At 32.4% G+C, this 14454-nt stretch overlaps 1 protein-coding gene across 1 annotated transcript in view; it reads left to right on the forward strand.

Moving 5' to 3' along the window:
• Window positions 1-272: 272 nt before the first annotated feature.
• Window positions 273-14454, forward strand: part of LOC132719464 (potassium voltage-gated channel protein Shal-like) — a 74474-nt gene continuing 60292 nt past the window's right edge. The window contains exon 1 of the mRNA XM_060703236.1: window positions 273-2137. Coding sequence (XP_060559219.1) covers window positions 1029-2137 — 1109 coding nt within the window. The 5' untranslated portion in view covers window positions 273-1028. The remainder of the gene's footprint in view (window positions 2138-14454) is intronic.

Consider the following 14454-nt stretch of genomic DNA (forward strand, 5'->3'; position numbering starts at 1 on the left):
AATTCTGGAATTAGCACGAGACTAAATACTCTCCAGATAACTAACCTAAAAGTAAGTCCATATTGGAGAATTGATTCCAAAAGAGAATTATGAGAAATAAACCTGAACAGCGGGATAAAGATACATAGATATATGTGCCGATGTATTAGACATTGACCCGAGTACATAATTAGTAGACATTCAGTTTGTTATACGCGGTGGTCTCGATCATAAATCCAAGCAGACTATCGTTTGTGTGAATCCTCGCACAGGCCGGATCATCTCTCGTGTTAGTATACGATACAAGCCGATAGAAACAATTTTAACTCGCCCGGCTGATGAATTTTGAATGAGAAAGTGGCTAATTATGCAAGTCTTCCTCGGCAAGTTGTATATTGACAGTATGCATTGCGTCGAATAGTACAGTAGTCATTGATTTTGTGTCTCGCTCGCCGAGCGCTTGACGATTCGGTAGCAGAGTGTAGCAGAGTCTATTGTCTAAGCGCGTGGACTACACGGAACAATATAACGGAGAATCTGTAGTTGCAATTTTCTTACCAAAATGGCGACGAGCTAAGAGTAGTTAGGTGGAATGGAGAGAAAAACGCGTTTTGTCGCGGTATGGTATAACACGGAATATATCGGCTGACAAATTCCGGACATGAGGATAAAAATTCAATTGTACTGCAGTTATTTAGATGGATACAGAAGATAATGTGGATATATCGAGATTACAGATTGCATCGTTTTTTCTCGCGTGTTAGATTCTGTCTCCTGGAATAAAACGTGCAAAAGTTATTTCATCTTTCTTAAAGAGGATGTTTTCTCATGTTTTTTCTTTAAATAATTAGTGGAGTTGTTTAGCACTTGTTTTTTTTTCTATTCTGGAAATTTTCACGGATAAATAATTCACTCTGTAGTGATTACAATTTCTCATTAGCCTTCATTCAGTGCTTTCTGTCAAAATGTGGAACTGTCTTTAGATCGGCTTCAAAATTGTTGCACTAGAGAATTTCGAACTTCCGTCTCCCTCCAAGACTGGCTCAAGTATGGCTTCGGTTGCAGCCTGGTTACCGTTCGCGCGAGCGTCTGCCATAGGATGGGTGCCCGTTGCGAAAAATCCATTGCCCCACTCACGGGTTAAAGGGGTCGAAGATGGTCGGGGGGACGACAAGCTTTTGATCAATGTTAGTGGAAGAAGGTTCGAGACCTGGCAAAATACTCTAGACAAGTATCCCGACACGTTGTTGGGCTCGAACGAAAAGGATTTCTTTTACGACGAGCAATATAAAGAATATTTCTTTGATAGAGACCCAGATATATTTAGACATATTTTAAATTATTATCGGACTGGTAAACTTCACTATCCCAAACATGAATGTATATCATCTTACGATGAAGAACTTGCTTTTTTCGGTATTATGCCGGACCTTATTGGTGACTGCTGTTACGAGGATTATAGAGATAGAAAAAGGGAAAACAGCGAAAGACTTTTGGATGACAAAGCTTCTGATGCAGGGGACACGGAACCCCTCGAATCTATCCGCGCTGAAATGTGGCGAGCGTTTGAAAACCCACATGTTGGCACCGCCGCTCTTGTATTCTATTACGTTACTGGTTTCTTTATCGCCGTTTCTGTGTTTGCAAACGTTGTTGAAACTATTCCATGCGGGAAGGTCCCGGGGACAGGCAAAAGGCTATCATGCGGGGATAAGTACTCAGTAGCATTCTTCTGTTTGGACACGGCCTGTGTAATGATTTTCACGGCGGAGTATATGTTACGTTTTTACGCCGCGCCGGAACGCTTAAAATTCATGCGAAGCGTCATGTGTATAATTGACGTTGTGGCTATCATGCCGTATTACATCGGTCTGCTTATCCCAGAAAATGATGACGTCAGTGGAGCCTTTGTGACCCTTCGAGTGTTTCGTGTATTTAGGATTTTCAAATTCTCTCGTCATTCGCAAGGTCTGCGAATTCTGGGCTATACTCTGAAGAGCTGCGCAAGTGAACTAGGTTTTTTGCTCTTCTCCCTTACTATGGCTATCATTATATTTGCCACTGTTATGTTTTATGCAGAGAAAAATGTGCCGAAGACAAAGTTCACAAGTATTCCTGCATCGTCTTGGTATACCATCGTTACCATGACAACTCTAGGGTAAGTAATACCAGATTTATTCTTCTATTTATTGTTACCTTAGTACGAATGGTGCGTTAATTATTTACGTCTATGCTGAATATTTTGACAATCATATCCAGCATACTTATGAATAGTATATAACTATACGGTAGATAATACAATATCAACATGTACATACAAATATATGTCTGTTACACTATTATCAACACGTGTTTGTTATTATACGTTTCAGTATTAATGATTAGCTACGCGTATATGATTTACTTTGCGCTATTGTACCCTGACTAATTCGGCATTAGTTTACCAACACATCAATAATTTGTATGAATTTTTCAATGTTCACTGATTATTGGACGGAGTTTATTGTTTACACTTTAAACACAAGGCAAACAAGTTGTTAAGTCATGCCGACAACTTCTCTTCACTCCCAGCTCTAATTTCAATCGCACTGTATGCTATTTGCTCACTAATTAAACGTAAAAACATTGTTTTGTAAACCGAGTTGACACTTGCAAATGATGTTGTCTATGTTATTATTACTGAAGTGGTATTTTCCTAGAATTATCAATGAATTAATCGCGCTAGTATCGATCAATATATGTGCTTGGTCTGTCTATATGCAACATTGATGCACATGACATGAAATAGGGCAGAATTGTCTGCAGAAAGTACACACTTATAACAACATATACATGCAAATATCGATAAAATAACAATACATGACAGTTTTAAAAACAGATGGCTGTTTTTCGCCTTGATTTATCATGAACGTGCTTTACGTCATGCTTAAAAACTGGGTAAAAATATGAGAAAAAGATTATGTTGCGTGTACATTCGTACTCTGTATGTAGAAAATTCTATATCCGATACAACTATATAAATATATAGTATACGGGCAATTATTGTATGAAACATAATTAAGTACAGAAATAAGGTGATAAATTGGCAATTAATTGTACCTGAGTAAAATGAATACTATGTTCGCACTAATACTCTAATATTTTTATATAGAAACACTATATATTTTTACCCATATAACAGCTTTTAGATATTTTATTGTACATTTCTTACTTGAATAAAAATGGCGGACTTAAGCTTCTTTGCTTTTTTTATCCATTAATTTAGAGAATAATAATTTTTTGAAAGAATTATTTGAGAATTTAACGTTACTGTATTCTAGTTACTAAAACTTTACTATTGATTTTAAAGTTAACACCCACTTTAAAACTTCTATTTCTAGTCAACATTTTTTTTCTTTTGTCGTGATAACTTTTAATATAACAATGTTTGCTCAGCTATCTACCTCCAACTGTAGGTTCAACAGTGGTAAATCAATTATTTGTCCTGCATATTGACTTGAAGCCACATTATCGGAATCGATCTGTTTTTTCCACCCAAGAGAGTAAATGGTTGGTACACGATTATCTTGATTTACCTGAGAAAAAATATTCTTGCAAACAAAAGATCATCTATTTATATCCATGGTATTGTTTTTACCACATGTTCAAGCATTCCCTATTTCCATCATACTCAAAGTTCTGTACTTTTTTCTTGTTCTTTTTTATGTCGGGTAATGATTAAGAACATATTGTAATGATGTAGAGAACATGCATTTATGAGTGGCGATACATTAATAGGTGAACTGATAAACAAACTTGTAAACCTAAGATTACAGGCTCGAAGAAAAATGGCAACATTGTAGCAAAAAAATACAGTTCTTTCTACCGATTGGTTATAGTATTTATAGCTTCTCCATACTTTTTTGTTAGGAGTGGAATTAAACAAAAGTGAAATTAATCGCGAAAAGTAATTAAGATTTCATTATCCTTACGTGCAATTATTAAGTCATACTGTATAGTACGAAAAATGTGAGGACGTTGTGTGTACTTTTAGAGTACATAAAGTGCATTTAGATATATGCACCACATGACCCTTTTATATATTATTAGGTTCTTTGATGAGGCAATAAAAAAGAACCGTAGTAAGTAATGCTCGCACACTATAACGACCTGGAAAAGTCCCGTGTACTTTGTGTTTTGAATTATGAAATAAGTCCTGTTTATGTTTTGTTCAGTACATAGTTTTTTTATTCATTATAGTATTTTGTTCAATTTCTGTTGTTTTTTCTTTTTTTTATACTTTTAGATTTTTATCATAGTTTCAGGGTGGAATTCTTTATGGTTAATAGTACATTCAATTGTCCTTTGAATGCTGAAAGGGTAAATGTCATGCCATGAAAGTAAAGCCACCAGAACATCAAAATTCATATACAATCTAATCATGGTTTATCTACATATGCTATGATTAACTAAAATGCAAACTTATGATTGATTTTCAGAAGAAAAAAATTGATTTTTCTTACAGTGTATTGTTCTTTATCTTATAAGAAACAAGGTTTAATGTTTTTTTAAGACTGGTAATATTCATGTACTTTTTATTTTAATTTCAGTCATATTTCAAAATTCTAAATTCTTATATTTACGTACATTGTATATGATTGCGCATGATTTTTTTCTCTATTGATTCTCGTTTAAACTAGTATCGATGTTTCTTTCTATAAAAACAGCTTTAAGATTTGTGTCTATATATAAAGTCTGATTTCCTATGACCGCCTAAGCTATCGTAAGATATTTCTTAGAAATATAGATTAACTCTTATAAGTCTGAAGCCAAAAGCAAATGGCAAATAAATAGAGTACTTTGGTAATTATTACGTTGGTCCATTTCTTACGTAATGCACCACCCACACTGAAATTAGTTACTATTAATAGATTTTATCGTTGTAACCAGATCGTGTGATAGTTTGTGAGAATTTGCTCTGTGTTTTGTTTGTTTGTTTCTTTTTGTATTTAAATTCCTTTCCATTTGAAGTTTGATTTGAAATTGAACTTTGCTATAAATGTTTAGCAGCTTCATGTACAAAATTTGCAGTAAGAACGGTCGATATTTAAATCTGACAGAAACGCCTTTATTGATATCTTCATACAATGTACTAATCCCTCGTTTTTTTTCTTTCATATTTTCGAACATATTTGTAATTTTTATATACTTCTTTGCCTCATAATCTTGCCCTATAAAAATAAAGAAGTTCATTATCCACTATTTAAATTTTTTTTAGACAATAAATTCAATTAAAAATAATTTACGCACAAACAAGGCATTTACACGGTTATTTATTACATATGGTTGAACAGTTATGTTGAAACAATCTTAAGCTAACAGTGTTGATTAAATCTACTTATACATATGTGACTATTTTTTATTATAATAGTTCCATCTTCTTAAATATTTAAGCAGAAACGAATTTTGACCTTAAGTAAGGCTTTAAAAATTAGGTTAAGTAAGCAGCACGAATATAAACTGCTGGCTATTCAGTTTTAGTGCAGAGCAATGTCTTCAAGACCTCACTACGTTGTAATTATAGACTTATTTGAGCCGCGTCACGACAAAACCAACGTAATGCGTTTGAGACCAGCATGGATCCAGACCAGCCTGCGCATCCGCGCAGTCTGATCAGGATCCATGCTGTTCGCTATCAGTTTCTCTACTTGTAATACATTTTGTAAGCGAACAGCATGGATCCTGATCAGACTGCGCGGATGCACAGGCTGGTCTTGGTCCATGCTGGTCGCAAACGCATTATGTTGGTTTTGTCATGACGCGGCTTATTTATGATTGTACTTCTCGTTGGCATCGGTCCATTTGGTCAATTATTTATAGGTTTTTATTTTATTCGCGTCTCGTTTGACGTGAAATCTACGTTCCCCCTTCTTAATTACTTCTGCTACTATTAGAAACGAACGCGGGTTGGTTTCTGCGGCTTAATTGCAATTGTTTTGCATTCTTAATGTACCGTTTCTATATTTAATTGGTTCAAAAAAGTCAGTGACAATTTTCAGACACCAAAAAAATCGTAGAATGCCACGCTATTTCCCTCTTGTGCAAAAAAGATATGCAGTATGTTTCCCTCGGTAACGTATCAAATGACGTACAGTAATTAGGTTTTTGGAACGAAAACATACATTTTGTTCTACCAATATTCATAATGTAACAGACTTCTCAAATGTATCACAAATGTATCAAAAATGTTTTTAAAAAATGACAAATACGCAACTAAGTGAAAACTGACATTAAAAAAAATCTAAATTGAATAAATGATAGAAGGATAAGATAAGCATGTTTGTGTTTTAAGTATAAATATGTGTTTCTCTTCAGCTTTGTTCTTTAGTTTGTCTTGTCTATATTCTATTAATCTGAATTTATATTTACAAGGTATATTTGGTTAAAAAGTTCTAATATCATTTTAAATAACTGAAAATAACTGGTAATTTGATATTCATGACTTTATAGGTGAATATTAAGATATGTTCAGGCAATACCAAAGGTGAGACGGCAAGTCTCATTTTACAAAGTCTATTTGTAGAATTGCTACCTTTAGGGAGTTATAATGGAAAAATATCAGTTGCATTTATTCATCATAAAGGAAATTATGTCTAGTCTCCCACTTTTATGCTTCCGTTATTTCCCACTAACATTATCCTGAGGAAATAACAGGTAAATGGTGCCCTCTTGTTCAAGTCAAATACGATGTTCTATAGCATAGCAATTTTGTAAAGTTTCTAACTTCCGGTGCTTTTCAATGCAATTATTATGTGTTTGTTTTATTACGGAACGCCGTTTGAAGCATCAACACTTCCATTTTTGTTCGAAATGGCGGCAAATTGATTCATTAAATAGACCTCTGACGTTACTGTTTGTTTCACATTTGTTTGCCCCCAATGTATGGTATTATGTGGGTAAAATAATATTTGCATACTATATAGCGGAATTGATTTTAATTTTTACTTTATTTTGATTTCCATGGCGTGTACCTTGATTGTATCGCATTAATAAAGATGGCAATCTAGTCCGAGAGCAAATTAAACCTGTCGTTTATTTAAAATGAATTTTCAGAGACTACCTTAATGGTTGTTAGTTTTTTTTTTAATATCATTACATATCATTGAATGGTTGATACGATTTTCAGAATCGCATTTTCTTCCGCCAATTATTTCAAACTTCAAACGGTCTATGACATTTTATCGTAAATATCTTTTTTATAAACGATTTCGTTATTTGTAAAGGTGGAAAAAAGAGTGCTTTAGTCTTGCGGACAGTTGATAAATACATTAGATGTGTTACCATTGTAACAAGATATGAGTCTTAAACAGCTATATTGGACTATTTTTTTTAATTTATTCTTCATAAACATCTTAATTCTTTTCCACTATATTTCTAAGATAATCATTTTCTTATTTAAGTTTAAGCGAAGATTTGTTCTATTTTTATTTCTTGTAAAATTAAACCCTTTTTGTGCAATAATGTAAAAAAATGTCGTTAAAATTGCCATCGCGGCTACATGACAGAGAATATTCTGCAGAGTTTGCGTAACTATGGTAACGTCATTTGTAATGACAGATGTAGAACAAATTATATTCTATAAATTTTATAAAAACAAATTATGTCATCTTAATTAGAAAACGTTGTGATATTTTACGTCATAAACAAAGCACACAAGATACTTTGATTTTCAAGCATCATTTCATGTATAAAAAAGAATATCATAAAGATTCCGAGATATATGCCTGGATGCTGTATATTTCCTCAGATGGCAATCACGTTCTTATCTTTCTTTATTATACATTCTAAAATGAAAATTTAAAACTTCTTCTTATGCAAATGAGCTGAAACTAGATAAATTGTCGGCGTCAAAAGAACTTCTATACTACTATACATCATCAACGGAAAAAAACTGGAACTGAAAAGTTGCTAAGATATTCTTATATTCAAGCAAAAAATTTAAAAAAAAACAGACACAAACTCTACACCCACACTGTAGAAAACACATGAGCAAAAGCAATTGAAAAAAAAGACAAATCTGTCACATTTTTTCCCTTTTGTTCTAACTTTCAGCTATCTTTTATGATATGATGATTATAAGTTGCCGTTGCACAGCCTTTTTGTTTAATTTATGGTAGACACTTTAAGGCTTTTCTCTTTTATGTTTTTTTTTTTAATTTCTACCTTTTTCCTGCAGTTGGTGGGAATTAGAAGACTGTAAATGACAGAGAAGAATGATTTTTTTAATTCTGTAAACGTCAAACATCGTTTTCTTTTTTTTTTCTAAAAGTCGTAGCTTAATCATTCTTTTGAATAGGCACAAAACGCTATATATATCTGCAAATGAAATATACCTAATTGTTGGTTATACTGACATGTGACTCTAATCATTTAAAAAATATACATGTATATTATACAAATATGGACTTTTTAGCTGTTGAATATGATGTGATATGTACTGAAAAAATTAATATTGACCGAGGCGATAGAATTATTATTGCCTTCATCCACTGATAAAAGTGCTTCCGATATTATATAGTTTAAAGTTTGTATCAAAATGTTCGTTAACAGCCACTTGCGATTTACAGTGGTTAAGCAATTTTCGCAGTGCATTTCACATCGGGCCTATCAGCAGGTACCCTCTATGATATATTGCTTATCTTCTAGAATACATGCTGGGGAAAAGATATGTAATTCTCTTTACATACTTGTTATTAAAGAGAGTTGAATTTAATCTAAAGTATAGCACAAGTAGTATTTAATGATCTTTAGAAACATTTCAATGTCAAAAAAATGTATTTAAACAATCAAAAATGAAGTGTTGATATCTCTTTCTGTTTTTAATTGTCTAATATCTTTCGCTTTACAGAACTTTATTGAGGTGTTGCAATAATTCGAAAATTAACTTGAACCGAATTTCATCCGTAATCAAATCTCGACTTGAGTGCAAAATCTTCAGATTTCTACAATTCTGTAGTTTTCTTCCAAAAGAAAATGTCTCAGATTAATAATGTATAATTTAAAGTGTGTGCCGCGAGGCTGAAATATCCATTTTTTACAAAACCAAATCTAATTTACTTCCTGAAATAAATTCAAATTTAAAATCTGTGTTCATTTCGCGTAATATATTGTTTTAGGGGTTCTAATTAAACTTTTGCACTTCTGAGATTGAAAACATTTGTTTATAAATAAAAAGGTTTTATATTGAGATTTGGATTTAGAAATATACGTCAAACAGCGTCCTCCTGGAAATCTGTGCAGTTAATGTTATTAATAAGAAATGAATCTATTAAGAAAAATATCCGCAAATGTGAAATGTTTAAGAGGCATGTGCATTTGTTCTGACGACATATGAGGTAATTCTGCCTACGTTGATTCTTAAATACCAATTCAAATTAAAAAGAAATGATAAATAAATATCTGCTCGTTAAAATGCTCAACAATGTTAGGAACTTTTAAGGCCCATAGAACCCCAGCTTTTATTTTCATTTCAATTTTTGTGTCCGGCTAAAGTTTCTAAAAAAGTAACTCATTGGCCAAGTACCTGAACTATTTATTGCTTCTTTTATATGTTTGCAAAAAAGTGCAAATATAGTGGTTTAGTATTTTGTAGGAAAGTCAAAATACTTTATACTTCTATGACAAGTATCTGACATACTGATAAAACATAAGCTTAACCTATTTAAACTCATATGTGTCCTGTCGCACCCTAGAAATGTATTAAAATCAAGAATAAAACGAGCAGATTAACTCTGTTTCGGGATGAATGAGTCAAGTTAATATTTTAAGGATTTTGATACAATTCTGAAGATTTTTATTTTGTTTCAATAAACTTGAAGTGAAAACTATGTCCGAGACCATACAGAGAACCATCTGACCATGAGGAAAATACACACGTGAATAACATACATACACGTAACACCTAACATCTCCTGTGTCCATTTCTTTTGGTTGGAAAAACAATATTTTATCTATGTTTATCTATAAATATTTATGTTTAAATGTTTCATTTACAAGATAAATGCCTTGTTATGTATTATATGGATTGAATAGGAAACTTAAAAAGTTTCTTTTAAAACTTTCTCTGAATTTAAGTTGCTTATGATAGACAATTTATTTTTTTTTGCATATTTTGTTTTAATTTTTCTACATGTATATTTGTTTAAAGGTACATGAAGCCTCCGATATTTGTTTTCATTCGGTAGATGGGGAAAATATGTGTTTTATAATAGTGTAATTGTGAATTAAGAACATTTAAGGTGCCTATCATCTTAAGTAGATTTCATCGAATGTGAAATAATGTCTGCTAAAAGTAGCAAAAATGTCATTTTGATCTCCATACAAAATACTAAGTCACTAGAACTGTACTTACTGCCAAAACACATAGGAAGCAAAAGAAAGCTCAGCTTTATTCCCAAAGTTTACAGTTTGGGAACGGTGACAGGACATCAAATATGAAAAGCTTCTGATAAATATAAATATGTCCATTTTTGAGATAATTATAATTGGCCGTTTTACATTCATACCATTGAATGTGATTTTTTTCATAAGATTACTTACTGTGAAATGTTAGAAATTCACTAGCATAAAAGAGAAGGAAATTAAACAAAGATCATATATGATTCTACAGGCGATTTTAGGATGATGTAATATGCATATAAACTGGGTTGAAGTAATTAAAATACCTGATATAACAGCTTGTAGTAACTCGAGACTAGTTGATATTAAAAGCTTTTTTAATATGAAATAATGTAAACAATATCCTATAAGCGATGCTTTAACTATGTGCGGTATTGAAACGTTGAAAGGATTCTCTAAATCAGCAAATAATGATTAGCAAATTTCTGGAAGCACTTAACAAATTGTTTGTCCCTGTGATGAAAAATGCCGCTGAATTGTTTAAAGCAAATGGACGAGAATGAAGTGCTGTTTAATGGATGGGTGTCTAGAAGGGAGAGTCCGGAGTTAGGATGATTTATGATGATACTGACCTCGTTTCCTCATTATTGGCACACTTCACAATGCCCGAAACCAATTTGTTTTTCTATTTAAGGAAGGACTGATGTAATTTAAACAAATTAGTTAATGAAAGAAAAACATTGGGCACCAGTTTTATTTTCTCTGAAGTTTTCTGCATGTTACAAAAATTATGCCATGTGTTAAAACGTGGAAGATCATATTCTAAGTACAGGGATTGGCCATTTCATTTACTTTTACCATTTCGTATGTTATACTTCAAAATTATTATGTATTAATAATTTGCTGAGTGTAACATTATATATTATAATATCCTTAGAACTGTATTACAATATGAAATAAAATAAAGCAATAAAATAGCTGTTTGTTCTGCTTAAAGGTGTCTTATATAAGACTTAGATACATGTATATAAATTGTTAATATTCACATTATTAAGCTCAGAACGTCTGTTCATAGCATTTTAACATATTTCAACTTAACGAGCAGTTCAATAATTCGGTGTCACAGATGTGCATATGTTTATTTGCTTGGTGTAATTGTTAATATCCAAAGATAAATAAACACACAAAGGCAACAAATTAGACTCTTTTCAGTGAACAATATGCCTTGCATCAAAGCTACGATTGCGTTACGTTTGTGATATGGTCATTCGACAAAAACTGCTGATATTTGCAATTTTCAATGAAATATGATCTATGTTTTATACAGTTGCTCCTTGAAATAAATATGTCATCACCATAAACTATTGATAGTTTTTTATTGAATCATAAAAGGCCTGTTTGTTTTCCATTATTCTATACATTTCATTTATTAATTCGTCTTCTTCTATAAGTGACATCAGATGAAGGATAGCGTGTTCGGTGTGGCGTGGAATTCAACTATCTGTAGCTTCCCTCAATGTATAAACGTATGAATAATTGACTATGTAAATAACGTAATGTTATTAATAGATCATGAATAAGGTTAGGTTAAAGTAGATACTGTCTTTAATGTATTCTTGTGTTGAAGTGAACTAACCTATAAATAATTCACGTAGTAAATACAACGTGTTCTGATACTGACGATCCTAACAAAACACCGACACACTACACGTTATGTTATTTAGACCAAATCTAATATCTTCTGTTTTAGGCTATGAACTTGTTTGTTATGAATCAAAATGAAAATGTTAACATTTTTCACAGAAGTTGTCAGTGTCATGCGGGGAAACTGTAACATTTTATAGACAAGTGTACGTACTACAACCCATTCATTACATGAGACAATATAGATACGTCACATCATATACGAATGCGTGCTGTATATTGTTGAAAATGATACGTTTTAGTAAATACTTACCTTAACTATGAGTACAACCTCTGACAACTGCGTCAATGAACCGATTCTTTGGCTCAGTGGTATAATGTGTTGTTCGCCTATAAGCAGGTGGTCGCGAGTTCGCCTCGGCAGGACCTTTTCTAGAGCATTTGCGTCTTTCTGTTACGTTCTAAAAAATGTTCGTAAGAAAACATCCAGCAAGTGCTTCAATTAGTGTTTCAGACTTTCCTTATACCCTTGACTGTCTTGAGCATTCTTTATTAAGTACAAAGAACCCCAAAAAAGTATGTATATACTAAGTAAGATTTTGTAACGAGAGAGTATCAAAATAATGTAACCAGTTTGCTGTACGCGTCGCTGAGCACACCTTAAGACATGCATTAATTGTAAAGCAATATTACTTGTTGTCTCTATTCAGGAATCTTTTGTATAGGTTATTTGGTACGGCTAGTTAGAGATACTTGTTTACAAGTTGAAGGAAGACGTTGTTCTCAAATATATGAAAAACATACTGTTTCTTGTAGGTAAATTCGTCCAAGTTAGTATAATTATTGAAAAGCACGTTTCACGTGGTAGTACATGTATGCCATCGATCACTAGCGTATTGAATTTACTTACAATCTTGTTTCTTTTGTTTCTGAAACCATGCATTGAACCTATATTGTAACATATTGCACGATATACCGTATGTTGCAAAAGTAGAACAATTAGGTACAAAAGTATATCTTTTCAAAATACGATAGCTATGCTTTATTCATGAATCAGTTAAACTCTCATTTGATCTGGTGAAGATGTCATTGATGATCTGAATTTTTAAGTTATTGGCTAGTATGGGTTGAACAGACTTTAAAAAAAACCATTAGAACTGAGCGAACGAGAGTGAAATGTCTGACAAGAACGACCGAATTACAGCTATTGCGATGATGCCATTGTCACGATCAAGCTGCTATCATATGGTGGCTGATTTGTGCCCTGCCGTATTTTCGCTCTGCGAGGCGCCAGGCGAAAAACAAGAAAATACGACAAATACATCACTTTGTTGTATTTTAGTGTTTTCGCCTGTCGTCCCGCTGAACTACGACATGGCACAAATCAGCGACCTTAGCTATCAGCAAGTTCCATGTATGCAAATTGCAAATGAAGGGTTTAATATTTGATAAGATTTCGTTCATTAAAAATATATTGTTACAAATATATCTTCACAATATGCAAATCAATAAGAGCGTTAACCTAATGATGACGTCATTTGAAGCATTGTCAGTACATAGTAATTAACTCTGTAATTAATAATTGATGACTTGTATCTTTTGTAATATGTACACACATTGAACAATGCGATATCAATTAAAATTACAAACATAGAAAAATGGATCAATAGGTCTTTACCCTATTTTTCAAGCCTATGTTTGTTGTAAAATTTGTGAAATGTTCAATATTAAATTGATCGGACTTTTGTTTCCTTGTGTTTGAAGTAATTCGGTCACTTCTTATTCTTAAACGAGAAAAAGAATCAAAAGTTTAAATAAATATAAATGTCCATTAGCATCAAACACTTTATTTAAATAATGGCGCTTTATTAAATCATTAACTTGGCATTTAATTAAGAAAGGAAAGAAATTTAAACGTAGGTGGCGCACAATCAATGGCGGACTAATTGACACTGTGCCATATGTAAATACCACACGCAATTCTTCACCAATATCAGTTTTATGTCACAATCCATATGTAACATAAAATCCAGATGTGTATCTAAACTTTCTAGTCCAACCAAGTACATAATAATTGATACTTTCATATGATTAAAATACTACAACCACATCAAAAATTTCTTAATATATAGGCATCGAGGTTGAGTTCTGTCTCAAATCTGAGAATTTTCATTGGTCAGTATACATTCTTTGGGTGTTTCTGGCCAATCAAATAATGAGATCGGAGTTAAAGCTTATAATCTTAATCTTTTCAGGTTGTTTATGGACTGTAAATAAAATAATATTTGATGTTGGCCTTGATGTTGATACACTTGTTTTAATTTAAATTAAAAGTGCAACTTTCGATTGCCTTGAATGAAATACTGCCATTACATTGTATATTATATGTAAGATAAAATAAATCGTTTCATACTTGTTTAAAATGATTTTTCTCTTGTTTCATTGAACTGATGT

The sequence above is a fragment of the Ruditapes philippinarum genome, unplaced genomic scaffold (assembly GCF_026571515.1).
Source record: "Ruditapes philippinarum isolate M1 unplaced genomic scaffold, ASM2657151v2 ctg1689_1_1_1_1, whole genome shotgun sequence".
Taxonomy (NCBI): Eukaryota; Metazoa; Mollusca; class Bivalvia; order Venerida; family Veneridae; genus Ruditapes; species Ruditapes philippinarum.